The 22,339-nt window shown below is 32.7% G+C and overlaps 1 protein-coding gene and 1 long non-coding RNA gene across 2 annotated transcripts; both read right to left on the reverse strand.

The window, feature by feature from the left end:
• Positions 1-5,235: 5,235 nt before the first annotated feature.
• Positions 5,236-11,790, reverse strand: LOC108200999 (N-terminal acetyltransferase A complex auxiliary subunit NAA15-like). The gene is made up of 18 exons (XM_064084473.1): positions 11,780-11,790; positions 11,446-11,575; positions 10,934-11,011; positions 10,760-10,813; positions 10,613-10,659; positions 10,474-10,528; positions 10,175-10,372; positions 9,795-9,923; positions 9,556-9,620; positions 9,235-9,465; positions 8,577-8,754; positions 8,428-8,502; positions 8,173-8,304; positions 7,943-7,999; positions 7,649-7,722; positions 7,497-7,555; positions 7,245-7,412; positions 5,236-6,086 (listed from the first exon to the last, which is right to left on the reverse strand). The coding sequence occupies exons 1-18, from the start codon at positions 11,788-11,790 to the stop codon at positions 5,236-5,238; spliced, it is 2,592 nt and encodes an 863-aa protein (XP_063940543.1).
• A 243-nt stretch (positions 11,791-12,033) lies between these two features.
• LOC108201000 (uncharacterized) lies at positions 12,034-12,551 on the reverse strand. The gene is made up of 3 exons (XR_010287308.1): positions 12,419-12,551; positions 12,242-12,313; positions 12,034-12,149 (listed from the first exon to the last, which is right to left on the reverse strand). It is a non-coding gene; the product is annotated as an uncharacterized LOC108201000 (long non-coding RNA).
• Between the last annotated feature and the right edge of the window lie 9,788 nt (positions 12,552-22,339).

Genomic DNA, 22,339 nt, shown 5'->3' on the forward strand with positions numbered 1-22,339 from the left:
TCTTGGGTATTATTGAAATCATTAAAAAAAATCTACATAATTTACTGACACTATCCATCATTCAACCTTATAAACTTCACAAATAAATTTTAATTTGTTATATTTCTTATGTCCCTCTCATATTTTTAATTTGATCTATTATTTGACATATAATATATATACACATAAAATATAATTCATGAAATTATATTTTATAAAAATTTTAAAACATGTTTTAAGTCTCCACTTTCAAGTAAACTACTCGTGGGGACAAAGAAAGTAGAATTTCAGTCATTATTTTGAATCATATTGATTATTTATACTTTTTTTTATATCTTTATCCGACGCTCGGATATAGAAGATGGGTGAGATTACCTATTTTTTTATACTTACTTTTCATATCGTATTCAATTTAAATACTTGTTCCGTTCAATTTATTAGTCTTTTTAGTTTTAAGAAAATATATAGTTATCTTATCACGCTTGGTGTTATATATGTTATTATTATTCAATCTTTTTTATGTGAATAGAAAGTATAGTTCAAGATATTAACTTATTAAATATTTAAAAATATCAAAAAAAAATATTTAAAAATGATAATTGTGGCTTTGTATAAAGTACCTAAACATAAACATATCACGGATGGGTTAGAGTACTGGAGTAGTCTGGAGCAGGATAGAATGAATGACAAAAGCAAAAGTTGCAACAACTTTATTAAAATATTGATTTAATTAGCCTATCTAATCCACTATTAAGAACATATCAATATTATATTGAGAAGAAGTACATATCTACAGCTTCAATACAAAGGTAAAGCCACAACTTTTTCTTTTGAGCCCTTGTAATGTCATACTTTATTTTGTTAATTAATTGGGAAGATAACTTTCTAAGTAGTGGTTAGCGTTTTAAACATTATCGTATCTCTTCTTGATTCTCGAATACTTATTTTACAATATTTAATCGTCATTTCTAGAATAAGGCAACAAAAAACATGCGCTCGTACGTGGTTTATTGATATATGGGTTCATGATGGAAGTGGTTAATATTGGGGCCGTTTGGGTGAACTTAAAATAAATGTTTATTGCTTAAAGTAAAAAATGAAGTAGAAGTTAGAAGCAAGTTAAGAAGTGTTTGGGAAATAAGTAGAAGCCGTGAGACAAAAGATAGCAATCGTAGCCTTTTTTAAGTACTTCTTGACTTCTTACACAAACGGTACAAATAAGTGCTTCTAACTTATAATTCAGAAGCCGGGCTTATAAACCCGTGCCAAACACCCACATTATATTATTTACATGTTGTTGGTACATCAACTTCATATGCATAATTATTTATAGCTAAATCAAGTCAAGACAAAAACATTATTTTAAAATGGAGAAATAGTTATTTAATATTAATATATTAAAATTACAATAACGATATTAGTCATTATCACTTAGAAGTTAGATACTTAATTATCTAATTCTCCTCATAATAGTGATAGATATAACTAGATGGGTTTTAGTTAGGAGGCTTTATGTAACACAGCTTCATTATCATCAGATTATTTCTAAAAATCTGGATTGACAACAAGTTGTCAGAGATCAAGACCTAACTAGATTATAACTTTAAATAAAACTTACATTAAAGATTCTAATCAAAGGAGTACAGTATTACATATGAAGTGTCAAGTCATATGCATATGCTATTTGGGGCTAAAATCGGAGCCCCGACCTCGTGGTCTACAACTTTTAGTCAGACATTATTCAAACACTTCGTTTGCTGTCTCCAAAATCAAGTACACATATTACTTATTTTGCATGTTTTAATCATTTTCATTTATTTACATTCGCTGTTTTGACGATTTCATGAATCTCTACAGCATTTTTATTTATTACGTAAATTTCACGGTCTTTAACGATAATAACGTGATTCAAGAAGTCGGAATTGCAAGAAACATGTAAATTGTAAGCCAGATAATTGCACGCGTTATGTAGGTGGTGCACAACACTCCAGCGATATACTCTCTTCGGGAAACTGTTCCAACGCATTCTTTCGTTACTTTTTGAAATGCATCACGAGACTCTATTATTTATAATTTGATTATATTTTTTAATTTTTTTCTGAATTTTTTTTCATATTTAAACTTTCATAAAAAAATTATAAAAATATTATGAAACTATATTTTGTAAAAATTTTAAAATACGTGTAAATAATGAATGCAAACAACCTGATAAAATCGAGGGAGTATTTGTTTTTGTTGCAGATAGATTCACGTGATTCGGTTTTTAATCCATTTTTTGAGTTTATTTGCTTCGGTGTCCCTTTGTCCTTATGTCAGCTTGATTTTTATCCCATAATTTTATAGTTTCACATGTCAAAATTTATAATTTTAAAGATTAGAATTTTGATTAAAAAATAAAGAAGTTTCGTTATACACTAAAGTTTCTAAACAAATACAACACATGTCAGAATTATATATGGAAAAATGGAGGGAACAACATATATTATCTCTTAATCCACTAATTGTGACAAATCTGCATATTCCGATTTCATCACCTGAGCTTGAAATAAAATATAAAAGTGTTATTATTATTTATTTTTTGTCCCATTCTTTTTAATGCGTCCATTAGCTTTTGCTATTAGAGTATTAGTGCACCTACTATCCCATAATGTGGCGAAGGGAAGAAAAATTACGAACCTAAATTATACTTCAATAATCTATCTGATATTTGCTTGTCAATAGTTTGGGCGGATTCGAATCAAAATCAAATTTTATTATAATTTTATGAGTTAATTGCAATTGACACCCTTTTAATTTCAGCATATTGCACGTACATTGCACCTACTAGTTTTGAAAAATACAATTTGCAGTCTCAAACTTTTAACCCGTTGACACTTTGCACCCTTTCCGTTAATTTCTGTCGTTACCGTTAATTTTTGCAGGAGCATTTTGGGAAATTTAATTATATTTAATTAAAATCAGATCTTTATTTAAATTTTTTGACTATCTAAACGATATTTTTCGAAAAAATTTATAGAATGAAAGTGTTAGAGAATAAAAAGATCTTCTTAAAATTATAAAGTTCAAAATTTTCGTAATTCTTTTATTTTTTGAAGAGGGTTTTTTGTCCATTCCTTCTTCATTTTATTCATGTTAATGAACACAACCTCGGTTGATTGTAGATGTCATATTGAAAGTCAGCTGATACATTAAGTGATGGAATGATGAACCTAGCCATAGGCGGTGACTATATATATGTTCAGTCTTCAGACCTTACCTGCTATACATGGCTATTTTATATACTCCATTTATAGCATCCTGTCAAGTAACTGTTGCGGATCTTATGTGTGTTATGTAGAGATCTAAAAATATACTTTTAAAATAAATCGTGCCGGATAGGTACTATTGTTAAGAACCATCTCAAAATAAGAGTGGGAGTTTCAGTTTGCTTCAGATAATTTTAGGAAGTTTGAATTATCAAATATGCTTTTTATGTTTTAGTAATGATGATGATAAGTTTCCTACCTTTATTATGCTAATATTTTTTCTTAAAATGTTTCAGGAAATCAGTTCATTTGAAGTGATTTAATGTAATACTCTTGTCATCAATTTTTTTTTTTTTTTTTAATATCACTTGGCTAATGCTGGTCTATTAGCTTCCGCAAGGGAAAACTGAATAGATCTTGCATTATGAAACAACATTTAAGAGAGGATGAATGTAGAACAACAGTCTCTTAGTTATCACAAGAGCTATACTTGCAGCATTGATCTGAAACTTTAAAATTCTGAAACTTCATACCATAACATCTGCACGACGTGAAACACATTATAGGTATTTTAACTAAATTGACATTATATAATGTGTGTTTACATTATGTTATTGGAGGAGCTCCACTTGAGTGAAACAAAAAACATAAATTAAGGATTAAAACAGTAAATTGCAAATAAAATGCCTCTGTATCTTAATTTCAATATGGGATTTCGTGATATGAATATTATTGTATATTACAGGATCTAGTGATGTGCCGGAGGCTTAGAAAGCATAGGGGGTATAAGTTTGTAAATGGGTTGATCTTATGTACAATGGATGTAACAGCTAGAAAACGCGGAAGACCAAGAGTCTTCCCAACTAAAGAAATACTATTGGAGGAGCGTAGAGCCATGAAGCATAGTCGTAATAATTTTCGGTGGAACTTAGGTATGTGTTGTAATTCTCCAGATTTATAGCAGTGTAAAAATATATTAACACGATGAAGAAGCTATATTGGATGATCAATGTAAATCCTAAAAACTATATACAAAAACTTGGATATGTGCTGTGAGTGTACAAATTTATGTGATTGCTGAGTTTCTTTTCTCTATCTGGGATAGAGAATTGAATCCCAACTTAATAAGTGCAAAAATTATCATATATGACCCCAGCTTCTTTTATAAAATTAGAAAAATAAAAATTTGAAATAAAACTTCAACAATGGATCCTTGTTTCAGAAAACTCCAAAAAAATGAATCCTTTATCAAATAATTTAAAAAAAAACAAAAACTGAAAGTTTCGAAACAATAATTAAATAAAACGTAATCAATGTTGTCATTGAGATGAAAAATAAGTGGATAACAATATTTACCAAAGCTTTCAAAAAAAATAAAATAATTACCAAATCTACCTAATTTTATTCTTAAAAACAGCCTAAATTAAGGACTATATTTTTAATTCTTACTTGATAGCATACTACCCATAAAATTATAAATTCAGAATAATAAATGAAATTAAACTAATATTAACTATTCAAATATATTGGCAATGATTTGTTTAATTAAGAACGTAAAAGTAATCAAAGAAAAAAACGAATACCGTCATTAAGAAACTGACAAATGACTACTACTACATTTAAAGTTGATGATTACAAATTATAACCTGCCATTACAAATCAAAATAGAAACTAAAAACAAAATATGACACCAAGTGCAATAGATAAAAATTGAGCATATTTCACCAAATGTAACTGACACGAATTACCAAGAATAAAATCCGATAAGCAATAAATTGAATATTTTTATTTCTGATTAAAAATTTGACGTTTAATTTTTATTCATAAATGAAGTTAAAAAGTTATTATAAAACTATATTCTACAAAAATTTTATACATCCATCCCAGCAGACAAGTATTTTTTTCACCAACTTTACTTTCCAAAATATGATACATCCAAAGTGCGTAGACACTCATGTAGGCTATACAAGTATATCTCTAATGGCTACCATTTGTAGAAAATTCAACCTATTCAACGTAGATTATAAATCCCTATATGTTCTGTACCATAACCACAAATTAGTTCGGGTTTCAGGATCATATCATGTTCAGCATCCAAGATATAGTACTGATCTGACGCAAAAAGGACTGAGCACTTGTTATCTCTCGTAAAACATGACACAGACAGCAAAGACACTCCTTCTGTGAAAACATACACATCCTTCATCAGAAATCTGGTTGTCACTCCATTCTCTGTGTATGTTAACTCACACGCTCCCTTCCGGGAAGAGGTTGTCACTTCACCATCTACATCACGGAGAGCTATTTGCTCACAGTCTTCTATACCAGTAAGACAAGACTCATCACATGTTGTGTGGCAGCTGCTGCCTGAATCAACAAACCAACCCGAATCCGTTTCCTTTTTATCGGGAAACTTCTCGATAAATTTGTATTTGTTCCCCGATGTAAAACCTCTGGCGAGAATATACTCGCGAGCCACCATACTGATATATCTAGAATCCCTGAGAAGAAACTGAGCTAAGCAATGATGCTGCTCTACAAATCTCCTGACAGAAATAATATTTCTGCCACGGGGGAAATGGGCGACATCCTCCAGAAAATAAGATCTCCCGCAATCTTCAGAATTAACCAAAACGTCGCCAACTACAGTATATAATGCTATTTTCCCACTTGAAGTTGAAAAATGTCCTACTTCTTCACGCTTTCTTAGAAGACGACTTATTTTGCTGCAACCATGCCTAGTACTGCCGGAATCAAACACCCAAACTTCTTCTTCGGATTTTGAAGAGGTGTCATTGTTGGCCAAGGTCCTAAAATAGGATGGGAAGGGGAAAAGTTCTTTAAACTCTTTTGTGATCCACCCTACAATAAAGACAGCAAAGAAAAATACATCAAAAGGCATAATATATAAATAAATGATAAAATAAGGCCACGAGAGATTAGTGTTAGAAATCAAACTCTCATTTACTAATAAGTTTGAATATGTTATATTATCTATATGTGTGTAAAAGAATAAAACAAAAACTACAGCTTGGAGATAATTAAGGTTTGAAATATATAGCTTAAGGAGTTGGTCATGTACGTTCCAGGAGAAAAGGTGGCTGGCAAATGTGAAAGAGACAGAGAGCTCCTAAATATAAGGCGGGCTGAAGGAAACCAAAGTGCAGCTACACAAGTCTTCCTGGAAATATGGTAGGCTACATATATTGGAAGCAAGGAATGGTTGAAAAGAAGATATGCAGTGGTTATATACTGCCTGGAAAATAGCTAGTACACAGTTTGAAGTCAATAGTTGTAGGCTGGTAATAGACATGTTGTAATCTAGCTAATGTAATGCCTATAAATAGGCTGACCTTTGTATTTGCAGAAGACACTGAGAAAAACTACAACAGCAGTTGTGAGTGAGAATTATATGAGCTGAAGCTCTTGAGAGAAAACAAAGGCTGAAGCCTGTTAAGTCTGTATGTGAAAAACAAGTTGTATCTGTGTTTGAATTAATATATCAGCTGTGTGTGTTTACTTCTCTATCACATATGTTTCTGCGGCTTGGCATGCTATTTGGCGAGAAAGGAATTTGCGAATTTATTCTGATGATGGCCCGCGCACTGTGGACAGTTTGATCATTGGTATTAAAAGAGATGTTCGTGACAAGCTGGCGTCTTCGGCTAATTTTGGGAAATGGCTTCAACGTGACCCACTTCTAGCCATGTTTCTATATTAAGCTGTTAGGGGTAGTTTGCTTTGTAATGGTTTGTTCCTAGTTATTTAGCTTCTAGTCTGTGTTGCCTAGTATTTGAGGTGGCTGCTGCACCTTAGCTGCTGCTTGTTGTTTTCGCGGGGTATGCCCCTAGATTTGTATCTTTCTCCTTCTAATATTTTTAACTTAGCAAAAAAAAAAAAAAAAAAAAAAAAAAAAAAAAACTGATTTCAATAGCTTGTGGATTGCAATATAATCGCTAAGCATACATGACTTCCTCCTATTTTGAGCTGAATAACTAATAAAAAAAACATAAAACACACATAAGTCTCTTTCAAAATGGAAATGCATATATATACATACATCTAAACAGCTCGGGATTAGGTAGAAGTCATACACTGTTTCATTGATACAATTCACAATTGGGAGCTTTTTATATGGCTGTAAATAGAACAGCATTTCTGCTGCTGCAACCATATGGACAATCGAACCTTCAAAAAGAAAATATAATTATCGGTCTCTGGTATTTTGGAAAAAGGATAGTGCCAGTATGATGCATAAAATAAGAATTCGACCTTTGTTTCGCACAAGGAAATCCTCAATCAATTTTATTAATGATTTTTCACGTAAAGTGCTGCAGAAATATAATACAATAGTTTAGTATATAACTTGTGAAACAAAGCATATAAGAATAGTATTAATACGGGGGTAAAATATGGAAAAGGACCTTATGGGAATTGCTAATGCAGTACGAACAGATTCTTCTAAAACCATGCTATCCAGTCTGCCAAGAAACCGTACCTAACATAACGTATATTATTTTGAATATCAAAAGCAAAAGATAAGATAAGATAATATTCTGCAAAATCTATTGGATTAGAAAATCAACATACTAGCTAATTTATTATTATTTCGAAAAAAGTGATATCCACATAAAGTTTATTGAGAAGATTTCATGTCATGTACATGATTGTAATAACTAGAATGACTGACATGCAAGACAATTAGATTTAAGACATACCAAATATCGCAGTGTGTCAGGGTTATCTTCCTCCAGTCTTACAAGATTTTTTGACGCCTGAAATGAACCCAACATCAATTTAAGAACCGACCTCTAAATACAGTAGTCTTCAAGCAGACAACAAACGATTAAGAAGACAGTTGAAGTCCCTAAACAGCTGTCTGGGACCACCATGTATACTCACCCAACAAAAAGAAACAACAAAAAGCAGTCGAAAGGTTATGTATTACCTTGCAGACCTCTAACATGTCATACTTTCTCATACTAAGTTCAAACAAGAGGACATGTGTCCCAAAAGAATCTGGGTGAATCTTTTGGAGCAAGTTAAAGTACTTCGTAGCTTCCAATAATGGATTCTCAACCTGTGTCAACACAGAACACAAATATGATACTGTTAAGCAACCTTAAGCAGCAGTGCACTGCACTTTATGTATTAAGAAATTGGAAGTGTGAAGAAAGCAGTGTAACAGTTATTTCTAAAGCACCTGCAATAACTTTGCACCAATGGGATCAAGATATTTTGAGGATCTGCTTGTTTCCTTGTCTTTGTTGCACAATTCCTACAACACTGGGATGTTAAATTGATGGCTTAACTACAAGATAACTCAGATTAAGGCATGAAAAGCTCAGTCACCTTTGCGTGGGATTTAACCCCTTTTCTAGCCTTTGTATCCACCAAGTTTTTAGTATTTGAGACTCTGGTAACAGTTGTTTCTTGCATCTTCTTTTTAGAGAGAGGCATCTTAACGGTCGTTGACATTAGTGCTTCATCGTCTAATTTGGTAGAAGAATCATACAGCTTCATATAGCACCTGTACGAGAGGAACATAGAAACTAATAAATAAAAACTACAGATGCTTGTAATATATTTTCATAAGAAAGAAATGGCAAATCGTTGTCTAAGAGTAAAATCCATTGTAGTACTAAAAATTGAGCACCCTGTTTAATCACACACTAACAAATGAAAGAAATGGTTGAAAGGCTTTCATAGCCCAGCAAGTGTATATACCACAAAAGAACATCATACGACCATGGTGGGGGGTTGTTGCTTGCTGTGTATATGTGATGATTTGGACACTTTCACAGTTTGAAAGTAGGCATAAATTTGTTTTATTTGTTTAGAAACTACATTACCAAGTACACCCTCACCCTATTAGGGAAAAATGAGGAATAACACAGGTGCGCGAATGCTTTCTTAAGGAGATTTTACTTCTTCATTAAGGAACATAATTGATTGAAAAGAAAAATGAAGACAATTGACTAATTACTGCTGAGCAATATAAGAAATTCACCTAATGATTCCAGTAGCTGCTTTATGAAAATATGAGCCTGGATCCAGCCGTTCTTGACATCTCAATGTTTCAACAGATGTATGAAGAGTCAGCCCCCCTGACTGATAAGAACGAAAGTCAAAGCGTTCTTCACTCAGCTTTGTGTAGTATGTCAAAACAGCAAGGTAATTTTTCAACGACTTCCCCAGATCACCACGTCGGTAGTAACAGTCTCCCAAAGCAAGCTCATACCTTTGGGGGAGGGGAAAGACAATAACAAATAATCAGATAGTAGATAATTTCGACTGGAAACAAGATAGAACACCCAAAACGAAGACACACCACATGCACTCCATGTTGGGCAAAGAAGTTTGTTGATCATCTTTATCCTTTGTAAACATTACATCCTGCAAAAAAATATAATACGAGTTTCAATGTGTCATAGATTCATGTATATTGCGAGAGAGAGAGAGGAAGAGAGGGAGGGAGGGAGGGAGGGATAGAGGGATAGAGAGAGAGGGAGGGACGAGGGAGAGAGAGGGAGGGAGCAAAATAACTAATATTCAACTAGCACTGAATACCTTGTCAATCTGAAGCATGTGCTTTATGTACTTCTTTTTTGTGAAGCTGTTTTTAGGATCCATGTCCTTGGCTTTCTCTGCCATAGAAGCAGCAGTTTCTAGGTCACCTGTATGCTTCAATATCCTTGCCTGATACATAAAATGGCAAATGAGCACTTTATTAGAGTGAAAGCTAAAAAACAAGCACAAGGTTGTTCCTTTAGTAACCACACTGTGCTACACAAAAGTAAGCTCACAACCATATGCATCTCTATTCAAAACATTACATATGTAGCTGAAGTGAACACTATGAATCACAACCTGACTCTACTTCAAAACTTCCTCAAAACAGATAGATTTTTTTTTTTTGCGAAAGTAGTTGTGGAAATATGGGGACAAACCTTGACCAAGTATAACTCTGCAACTGCTTCATTTTGCTTAATTGCCTCATTCACCTGGCCAAGAGCTACAGCAACTGCTTCATTTTGCTTAATTGCCTCATTCACCTGGCCAAGAGCTACAGCAACTGCTTCATTTTGCTTAATAGCCTCATTCACCTGGCTGAGAGCTATCTCATACCGGCCACGTCTGTCATAATGCTGATTCAACATAACTCCATAATCAATATACACCTATATATATGTGGGGAGAGGGAGAGAGAGGGAGGGAGGGAGGGAGAGAGAGAGACTATTGTTAAAACCTGAGCTAACAAACACAAAGTCCACAGTGGTATCGGAATGGATTCATTGTTTTCCCTACAAATTGACACCTTCGCTTGCTAAGGATTGGAAAGCTTATAACATCCTACTAGGAATCTTAAAACCAATACATCACGTTACCTGATCAAACTTTCTAACTCCAGCATCACCTTATCAATGATGTCTGCCTGTAGAAGGATAGATGACATCAACGAGAGCAAAATATATTCACCTAAAATTACCATTACCCCAAAATAAAACATGTGAAATCAAGAGAGCTTGACAAACCTTGTCAGGCTGTTCATACAATGGGCGAAGGTCAGAGAACAATGAAGGGACTCGCTGTGTGTCCAACAAGAAGAAAGCATGATTTTTAACATGGGCGAGGTTTGGAAAATGAATTTCTTGATAAACACTAAAGTGGGTCATAATTACTGACTTAAGAAAAAACAAAAAAAATACCTGATGTAAGAGAGGCCTAATATAGATACCCAACGCTGTTCGGAATTCATCCCCTTGGAGAAAGTTAAGGGGTATTCTCTGAAAACATGCAAAAGAACATTCCACCGCATCATGGCAAGTCCAATATCAAAGTACTCAAATATAACGTTGGAAATTTGAAAATACTGTATAAAGAAAGAATAGAAGAAACTCAGATGAGAAGCATGTGTTAAAAACTAATGAACAATATTGGCCGTTTAACAGCCTCGTTAAAGATTCAGAACTCTACACAGAATTCACCATCATAACATAACTAACAAGAAAATACACTTCATTGGGCGACCTCTTTGGCCATGTAAAAAAACAGTAAGAAAGTCAGAAATACTATATGGTTACTCAACATATCTATCTGTTCAAAAGACCCCCTAAAAGAAAAAAGGAAGTGGCTGATAGCAAGTCAACTAAATGACTAATATGGGCATATTCCATATCCATATATTTGTAAAATTTTGATAGAGGAAACTGATAAAGACCTTAACCGCAGAGGACGAACTGTGCTGGTCCCCTAAAGATTTGTACAAGTCTTTTAATTTTTCAATCAAGTTGGACGAATACTGCCCAGTGTCCGATGACACGACACACCTTTGCAATCCGGCATGATAACTGCATAAAAGAGAAACACGACAATTCGTTCAATATATAGCATACATTTAGCACACAACATAATGTTATAGTGTTTCAGTGTAGTTAAGTAAAATCTCAAGATATGCAAGCAAGCTGCTATTATATCAACTTCGTTTCTGAACTATTTTCTTGTGAAAATATTAACAATTGTTTCATAACATAACAACAATATAATCCAATCACCATATTTTCATGACGTTACATCGACTGGTCAAGGTAATCGTACTTGTGTTTAAAAGTCAGCTAGATTCTTAAAAAGAATTTTTTTTAAAAGTTGGCAAAAAAGAATTATAATATAAGCCACTGCCATCTAAAATGTAAATATCAATTGCAAAATGAACAAAGGAGGAAATCAACAGTCAAATCACCTACGAGAAAAGGCAGAACATTACAAACAAGAAAATGTGCCCAGTAAAAAGAAGGGTCAGAAAGATAGCCTGTAGTTTTCTGGATTCTGAGAAAGAAGCTCCATATATATTTTCTTTGCCTCGCTAAGTTCATTGAGCTTGACCAACAAGGAAACATGTTGCTCCTTAAAAGCTACATTATCAACCTGCAACATCAATTTGGGAAGACTGAATTATATCTAACATCTTTTTGAACTTAACACTTCTACTTCTTTTAGCACCACAAAAATCAACTTACAATGACTGACTTTTTATTGAGTAGCTCCTTCAAAGCCTTCTCTATATTACCTGATTCCTCCAATAAAGAGATCTGCATGGACCATGAAGGTGGATAGGTGTCGATCAACTAAACTACATTGGAAGTTCAAACCAATAAATTTTACGACTATATAACATAAAACACTTGCAAACGCACCTTGTACAAAAGCATCCCTTCAGAAACATCAGCTTGTGATTTCTCATAACTTTCCAAGATCTCAACTGCTTTTAAACAACTGCCATTGCAAAGTTAAAGAGTCAAAGACGAAATACAAGAAACTGCTACCTACATATATAACAATAAAATAATTTCCTCCACTGACCATGAAGTGTTCATAAATTACATACTTTCTGTTAAGGTGGTGAGAGACAGCATGTGCAATGTGATGAAAGCAAATATTAGGCTCCAACGTCACAATCTGAGATCTGCACTCCACAAAAGCTGGTAGATTTCGCATTTGCCCCTATAAATATCAAAATAGAATCAGAAACAAATTTCCACCTAAAAGGAAATTCTAGAAACAGTAGTAATTCAGTATTTAACTCAACTTTCAACAGAAATATTTAAACGAAGTAGGTGAACCTGTAGTATAGAAAGGTAACGGAGCAATAAAATATTGGAAGGACTAATCTTCAAAGCATTTTGGACAAATTCTATAGCCTTCTCGTAATCGAAGTCAGATTGACATATGAAGCCAAGAATTATCAAGCAAAAAATACTCTTGTCGTCATTCTGCATGATTGCAAAAGATATACATCGTAAATATCAGAAAACCACAAACCTTAGCTATCTTTACAAAAGAGTATCTATAAGACATGGCAGAATGCAACAACCTGAAAGCCACAACGTGCACAATCATATGCCTCCGATTTGCAGTCCAACAGACTCAACATTAGTCCCTTTAAAGCTAATGTTTCTAAGAAACAGTAAAAAAAACAGGAATTACAAAAAGAAGTATGAAACAAAAAACAACGGGAAACAGTTTTAAAACAACATTTAATATCAAGACAGAAACCTGCCTCCATGGTCCTTCTTTACTGCCAAGATTTTATTAATGCCATTCATGGCAGACTTATAGTCTTTCACTTGATAGGAACTCTTTAAAGAAAAAAAAATTGAGGTAAATACCTATTATATAAACACTTTCAATTTTTCACACATACACAAAAGGAGCTAAAAAAATAAAAAATAACTGTGATAAGGGTTACCTTGATATTTTTCAAGTGTTTCATCTCTTTGTAGCCACCAACTTCAGTGGGGAAAAAGGTATTTACAAGATCTCCAGCTATCCCCGTAATTTCTTTCATCTATATTTTCCTTTAAAACAGCTCAGAAATCAACTTAATCCCACATACGAAAACCTTACTTACAAAAATGATGATGATGAAGTATAAACCATTTTTTTTTGCTTATTATAACCCCAAAAACTTATAGTTTGTTTTTTACTTTACAATCTTGATTTTGAGCTTGTTTATGGGTGAATAAAATATCTGTACAATGCATGTTTTATATAGAACTCAATTCCTAGTCTGCTATTATAATGGGCAAGAGAAAGAAATGATTGAATGAATGAATAAGAAAGGTTAAATCTATGTCATTGTTTGTACAATGAGAATGATTATGATTTACAATAGAACGCAAACGGTTGGATATAGAACCAACTAAGATCAAATTATATAAATATGTGCTGCAGCCTGCAGTTATGATTACACATTAGTAAACAAGAAGAGAATCAATACTGGAGTTTATTTACAATAATTCTTGAGAAGGATCCAATATAAATCGAGTCAAAAAGATACAATATACAAATTCCACTTCATATTCTACAATTTGGGTTTCTAAGGGTTAGTATCGGGGTAGAACTACTGATAGAAATACCTATTTTGACTTTATGTATTATTCTTCCACCCCTAACTTATCAAGACAAATGACTACTTTTATCTTTACCCTAGTAAACGCCTAGCAGGTGATCTGTGTTTGCTGGGTTAATAGTGACCTTAAGGAGTAGCAGTAGCAAGGTTCCTAAGCACCGGAACAGTGGCAACTTCTTTCTATGTTAAAATATCTTCTCATCTGAATACAACAAACTCGCTCATTATCCATATCTGTTTTAAGATCAAGCTTTCCTACCAACCATTCATTACTAACTTCAATATCCCTCAACAGAACAGGATACATGGTTGTCTCAAAGTTCGTATCGGAAAAAAAAGTCACAAATCTAAAATAGCAGAAAGCACGCTTTATTAAAAATCTTCCTATCTCCACCATGCACACTACCCTACTTCTCATTCTCACCCCACCAACCCACCCCCCACAAAATCACATTCCCCGACCCCCTGAGACTTGCAACTGCCACTTTTTCCAACGGTTATAAGGACTAACAAAATAAGCAACATTCACTCAAGCCACTTCTCTGCAAATATTAAAACAAATATTAGAACAGCCAAAAAGTAGAACTACCAACGTAATACTATATTGTATATTTTTCTTCCAAAATAAAAATTTATACAATATAAACTAATCCAAAGTGCATTAATCTCACATACCTTCCACTGTCTGATAACATTCAATTCAATATTCAATTTTCAACAATCAAATAATCAATATGCATCTATTACATAGACCACAAGATGATATCAGTGACTTAGTAAATCGTTACTAGATAAACAAGTAATTTAAATGTATATATCTGTCTGAAGCACATTGCTAGGAGTGTAATTAGGAACTTCAAGAACAAAAGGTTAAAGAAGACAAAAGTAGATATTGCTATTAGTCTGCTAACTATTATTTTCCAACATAAAAAAAATAACTAATTATATCAATACAAATTTACTTGATTAGACAACTAGTCCTTCAACCCAACTATGTGATTATCAGACCCTACAGTCAGTCATACTACACAAGTCTTTGTATTAATTGGTTACAAGTAGGAATTATAGAATTGGCTTCAAAAACTCATGCAGACAATAATTGTGTCGGAATGATCTTATCTTTGACACTAATTCTATCCTCTTTTTCATAATCTATCATACACGATTACAAATTTCATGGAATAACTGTATTTTGTAATCTTAATTTTGCAGCAGAACCCGATTTAAATATCAATGCAGCAGGAAAAAGTTCAGCTTAAAGTCACTTGTAATAAAGCCTGAGTTTAAATAGGCTTCTTGAACCAAGATCTTCTACAAATTAAACATTAAAAATTTTAATGTAGCACAAGCTTAAAAGATAACTCCCTCATAATACACTAAGCAAGCTTTCAACAAAATGCTAAATGCACAATATGTAGAAGTTCTACAAATTGAACCCTTCTTAACACATACATCTTTATAAAGAACAATACTCATTATAAACATCTAGTGTAAACAAACGATGAAGAGTAACCAAACTGAAAAAATCTAAATCACGATAATTGGTAAAGAGCTGATCACAACAATGGACCAAATAACATCACTATTCCTTATCGTATTCCTAGGTTGTGAATAGGCTCACTAAAGATTTCAAGATGACATAAATCGCAGAAACAGATGGTGAATGTTATTACCACTAAGAAATTCGAAAAGAAGTTGGAAAGAAATATAGTACAGTAATAGTAAGGTAAATTGTTTGGTATATTTTTAGCTATTGTAATTGGTCAAATTGCTGAACCAGTTCGGTTCCTTCTTGCATCAGGCTACTCAAAATGCTTATCTATTGCATAAATGTTCTTTTTATATTAATTTTAAGAGTCGAAAGAATAATAGCTTAAACTTTTATACTTCTCTTCATGTGTTAAATTCTTTACAGATTAATGTGCAAAGGCAAGAGGCAAGAATCAACCTATACTTCCCTGCTTCAAATTTTTACAACAAAATGCCAGACTCACTACGATAATGAAGAAAGTTTAAGTAGGCTACAAGTAAGGGCACAACGAAAACAACAAAATTTTACGATCAGATTAAAGAATATAATACAGAGTATGGAACAATGCCTTGTGACTTACCAGCAATTGCGAAATGAATATCTAATATGTTACTTAAGTTTATTGCACTAGCTCACTCAAAAAGCAGATATATGCTAAAATTGCAACACCCAAAGAAAACAGTCATAATCTAATATTGTGCAGAATTAAGGCTGTAGTTTCCTAGGCAGGTGCAATTACATTAACAGTGACTAAATATCCAAATAAAGTGAAAATCAAATTGTAAGCACTCAAATTCAACCTATGCTTCGCAATATTAAAGGAAACATGGAGTAAAAGTATATTAAATATAAATGCAACTATGCAAGTAATCAAACACAACATTATATAAATGTGATCACGTAGATACCTGCTTCAACTGAATCTCTGCTTTCCTCTGTCTTTCGATTTCGGAAGTTCTACAAGCAAATAGAACATAACGCTTAATCTCAGAAAAAATGGAGGTCTATTGATAATCAAACAACATAAATTCAACCTATGCTTCGCAATATTAAAGGAAAAATTGAGTAAAATTATATTAAATATAAATGCAACTATGCAAGTAATCAAACACAAGACTCTATAAATGCGATCACGTAGATACCTGCTTCAACTGAATCTCTGCTTTCCTCTGTCTTTCGATTTCGGAAGTTCTACAAGCAAATAGAAAATAACGCTTAATCTCAGAAAAAATGGAGGTCGATTGATAAGAGTATTGAACGAGATTACCTTCAAACAGCCGATCGATCGAGCAGAAACCCTAGATTACCGATAACGGAAGCGTAGAAAAATCAAATTACAGTTTCAGATCAAAAAATATGCATTAAAACAATCGATCTTAATTGAAGATCACCTGCAGCTGCAATTCACGTGTATATTACAATGCTATGAACAAAATGAAAACTCGATGAACTAGCTCTGAATTTCACACTGATCTCTATATATATACACATATACCACTTGTATCCATATCTATGTATTCAGAGCATACTCGTCTAAGAGAACAAAAGCTACATTACTTGATAAAAAAGAAATTATTTACAGAGCTTAATAAATGAGCATACTCCTACTGTTCTTATATAGCACTACTTCACTATATATGTAACTAACTTCCACCACTCCTAGAAGATTCTAGAGTGGCAGCGTGTCACTGTGACTGAGGCATGTTATAAGTTATGCTTGCAGGAGCACCACTATTCTCCTTAACAAGAAGCATTTCAAAAATGCGCGAAAAAACCGCGTTTATCTATCCTTCGAAAGAAAAAAAAAAGGCGTTTGTCCAGCAAATAGTAATAAAGTAATATAAGAGAAATTATATTCTTTCTTTCTCTTTCTTTTTGAAATTAATATATTTTCTTTCTTATAGTATGTGTTCAAATGTAATTGAAATAAAAATAATTGAAAATATCAATTTTTTAAATCAATCAAGGAGGATATTATCGAAAGAATAAGTTTATCCTGAATTCGTTTTTATAATGTCACAAGTAAATGAGGGGTAAGATTATTTGAACAATTTTTAGATAAAGAAAGAATAAAAGAATGACATTAATTATAAGCAAAAAACGACGGTTGTTGATAGTAATGTTTTAAAATTTGATATGTAATGTAAACGAGAAAAGGCCCCCAATGTCAAGATTTAGAGTAGAAATGCCTCAAATGGCACAACTCCAACAAAAGACCCTAGCCTGTCACTTGAAGACGTCACTTCGTGTGACATTGGGCCTGTTTGGATGGTGGAAGCAGAAGTTGCTTCCGGCTTCTGCTTTTCTTGACCCGTTTGTGTAAAGAAGTAGAAGCACTTTTAAGAAGCTGAGAATGCTAGCTTCTCTCTCAGAACTTCTGCTTCTTTTCCAAACACTTTATTCACTTATTTACTTCTCACTTCTACTCCACTTCTTTAATTTAAGTAAGAAGTCACTTCTTTTAAGCTAACCCAAACGGCCCCATTGTCAAACAACCATCAAAACGCAAGTTCAACTTGCGTTGGACTAACTTTTGAAATTTTTTTCCTTTTTTCTTTTTAAAAAATAATTTTAATGATCCATGTTAAAGCCGGTGGAATAAATAAATTTACAATCGTTAACATTTAGGGTTTAGGTTTGGGTTGCAGAATGATTAATTTGTATTGTAAATTAATTGGCCGAATGTTAGGGTTTAGGATTGAGGGTGTAGGGCCGGTAGGCCCTACTCCCTCGAGCCTAAACCCTAATTACCGGCCCTACACCCTCGAGCCTAAACCCTAATTAATGCGAGGCTGAAGGGCCGAAGGCCCTGAAGCCGAGACGCCAGCGGAATAAATAAATTTACAATCGTTGACATTTAGGGTTTAGGTTTGGCTTGCAGAATGATTAATTCGTATTGTATATTAAATTAAAAAAGATTAATCTTAAAAATATAGATTACTAGTTTTTAATATTTTAGGGTTCATATTTGGGTTTTAGAATGATTTATTTATGATTGAAATTAAACCAAATTAAAAAAAAAAAAAATCACACTCTCAACGTGGGATGAACCCACGTTTTGAGTAAAACTAACGTGGCTTTAACTCACGTTTCAGAGATGAAACGTTATCTTCATTCACGTTTTAAAGGCCCAGCCCAATTAAACGCCAACCGAAATGACGTTTTGCTGAAAACGTCAGTTGAAGTGCCGTTTTGAAGTGCCGTTTTGAAGTGCCAGTCAGGACCATTATTTTGAATCGTGACTTTCAGGGCCATTTCACTAAAAATAGTGACTCCTAGGGCCGTCACCCAATGTAAACTGGGGTCGTATAATTTCAAAAAATTGATGAAACATAGAGCCTGTTTGTGAGAGTTTAAATCCAGTTTTTTTTTTTAAATTTTAAGCTGAAAAATATAAGTTTGAAGTAGGCTTGAAGTCAAACTAAGCCAGAAACTGACTTGAATTTAGAAGTTGGTTTGAAGTATTTTTTTCAAACTACCGAATTTTTTTCGATAAAAATTACCAATAAGTCATAAGTTACTTATAAATCACTTTTATTTTTATTTTTATTATTATATTTTTAATAACTCATAGGTTAGTAATAAGCCAAAATTACTAAACAGACAATTTAAACTCTCAATTACTCATATAATTATATTAAGTTATAAGTGATGTTAAGTAGGGCTGAGCATGGGTCTTGGAGATTCCCGTACCGTACCAAATAACCGAATCGAAAGTTCCGAAAAATTGAAATCCCGTTGACTTTTGACTATATCTGTATTGAACTGTACCGAATTTTAAAATATGGGATGGTTCTGGTTTATACATAAGAACTGTACCGAGAATTGTACCGAACTGTATTGAACTATACCGAACTGTACCAAACCGAATAACTGAAATTTTGAGTGATATATAAAAAATATATGAGATATATATAATATAATATTAATAATATATATCATATATTATGACATATTATATATATATATATATATCATATATAATATAATAATATATATCATATATTATGACATAGTTTGATATACATATTGTTTTCTTTTTAATTTTGTGTTTAATAACTAATATCAAATTTCACAAATATGATGTACTAGCACAATATTTGTGATTTTAGTCATTTTTGTGATATAATATATATCATGCAATTGAAATTCTGCTTCTTTATTTACCAAGTATGACTTGGAATTTTATTTTTTAGATTTATTTACTTTTCTGATATTTACTTTTTTTAATGTCATTTTATTAAGAGTATCGAATACCTGAAATTCCGTCCCATCTTGTCCCGAAAATTTGGAACAATACAATACGGATATTTATAATAATGGTACAATTTTGGTTCTCAATATTTTGAATATCCGGAAATTGGGATGGTTCTGGAGATCTCGGGAACCCCGGCTTTACCCGTACCGTACTCACCCCTAATGTTAAGTCATAAGTGATAGACTCAGCCAAATGGGCTCATAATCTCGAGTCACAATGGCGGTAGTTCGTAATAAATTTTCTAAAATATATGTATTGTGCCAAAAGCAAGTCCAAAGTGTCCTAAACTAAAATTTAAGATATTTTATATAAATAAGGCACAAATGTAGGACATATTGTAGTTGATATACAAAAATATTGTCTTGAATCACCGTAATACTATATTTCATTATATTTATAAGGTATCTTCTAAAATATTGTTGGACTTGCTCTTAAAATACTAGAACATTCACCGGACGCCTCATTTTTAATCGTTTCTATCAATAGTAAAAATTCACTCCTCTTTTACCCATCTCGTCTCTCTATTTTTTTTCTTTTTCTCAAATTGTAATTTAAATATAATATTATCTCTACTATACTATAATAAGTTAACATGGATATAATTTGTAGTACAAAATGTCGGTTATGTTTTTTTGTTATCCCTAGATTACCTTACTTAAAGAATAAAAATAATCCAATATTAAAATACTCTCTTCCTTTAACTAGGAACACATGGAGGTCTTTTACTCTTTACATCACTAATAAGTTTCAAATAATTTTAAGGACTACAAATACTTGTGATGTACTATAAGACAAAACTTTATTATTATTCTTTTAAATATAATTTATAATTAGTTAAAATATAAAAAAAGATAAAACTACTATTAATCATATATATTAATATTAAAAATACATATAAATGGACCTATGATTTATTAAGACAAACTTGTTAGGAATGTGTGATGCTTGATGATACAAAGCAATTTCAATTTTGTAGTTTGAATAATATCTTTTATAGTTGATCAACGACTAGCATTCTTATGAAGTAGCAGTTGATCAGTTTACTCATCAACGACTGATGTGGTGTTGTAACAAAGCTGGAGTACCTTAGCAATTGATAAGTTAATATTATGAGATTTTAGATTAGTAGTTGATCTATCAATGGATAAGTAGATAGGGTGACATAATTGTAAATATTTGAAGTCAATGTTATCTATTCAGGTGAAGTGAAGATCGATCGCTAGTCAAGAAGCAATAATGGCTAAATAAACATAATAGCAATCGCTACATCAATTCCATTAATGGCTAATCAAGGAGAGCTATCAATCGGTAATTAAAAGTGTTATCAATGTCTGAATCATTCTAGTAGTTGATGACTACCAATTGACAGCTACAAGTCAAGTAAAGGACAAAAAGCACATGAGTTGATATGAAAGGTGTTGCACCAGTTTTGGAAGCTAAACTAAAATTTCTTGCAAAGCAACAAGAATTTCAAGTTGCCAAATGTACTCTCAAGTCCAACAAATTCTATATTTGTAATAGCTAGAAAAGGTGTAGGAAAATACTTTTGCAGACTATCCTAGTTTGTATTAGTATATATTCACATTGTAATTTCATTTAAATGTATCCATGGTTTTAAATTTATATCCAAGTGCTATCAGGGGTGTTATTGCAGCTGAGATGTGGGGGTGGTTGGGGCTGGCAGGGGTGTTTTCAAGTTCGTTTTAAATGTGTTTAATCAGTTGTTTATCCATCTATCTATCCACTTATCTTGTAATGCTTTTAATGATATTAATTCCATGAGAATGATCTTATATATAGCTCCATGAAAATGTCATTACATGATCTCATAATAGCAAAATAACTACAACATTCTTACAACATCTAACAGAACTACAACATTAAATAAGTAAAGATGAACACAACAACAAACACAATAAATTTGAACCATTTGCTTCTTCTCTTCACTGCCTGCAGTTCATTCATGTGCACCGCCTTCAAACGATCAATCTCATCTTCATGCTCCTTAATGCGACACAGCAAGCCAGAAATAATTCCACGTGCATTGTCACAAACAGGAGGATCAAACCAACAGAAGTAGTTATAACGACTCCTACCATTCAGCCAAAGAATCTTCGCTCAGCATTAAGCTCGGTCCAAGCAACTCGTTGAACAACCCATTCACCACAATCGCATTTTTGAATTCCTCTTCTCTCCATACTCTTCAAGCTCAACCTCAAACTGCAGTTTTTAGGGATTTAAGCAGTGCTAACGGTTACATGGATCAGCCCGTTGGGGGGTTTTTTGTGTGGCTGCTGCAATTACTTTAATACTCTTACGATGTAAAGTCTAAAACTAACAGCAGTACAAAAAATTGCTTTTTTAAAACTGCAGGTACACAAATTACATAATGGTCAAAGTACGGGTACCCGTTTTGC

This window comes from Daucus carota, chromosome 9 (assembly GCF_001625215.2).
Source record: "Daucus carota subsp. sativus chromosome 9, DH1 v3.0, whole genome shotgun sequence".
Taxonomy (NCBI): Eukaryota; Viridiplantae; Streptophyta; class Magnoliopsida; order Apiales; family Apiaceae; genus Daucus; species Daucus carota.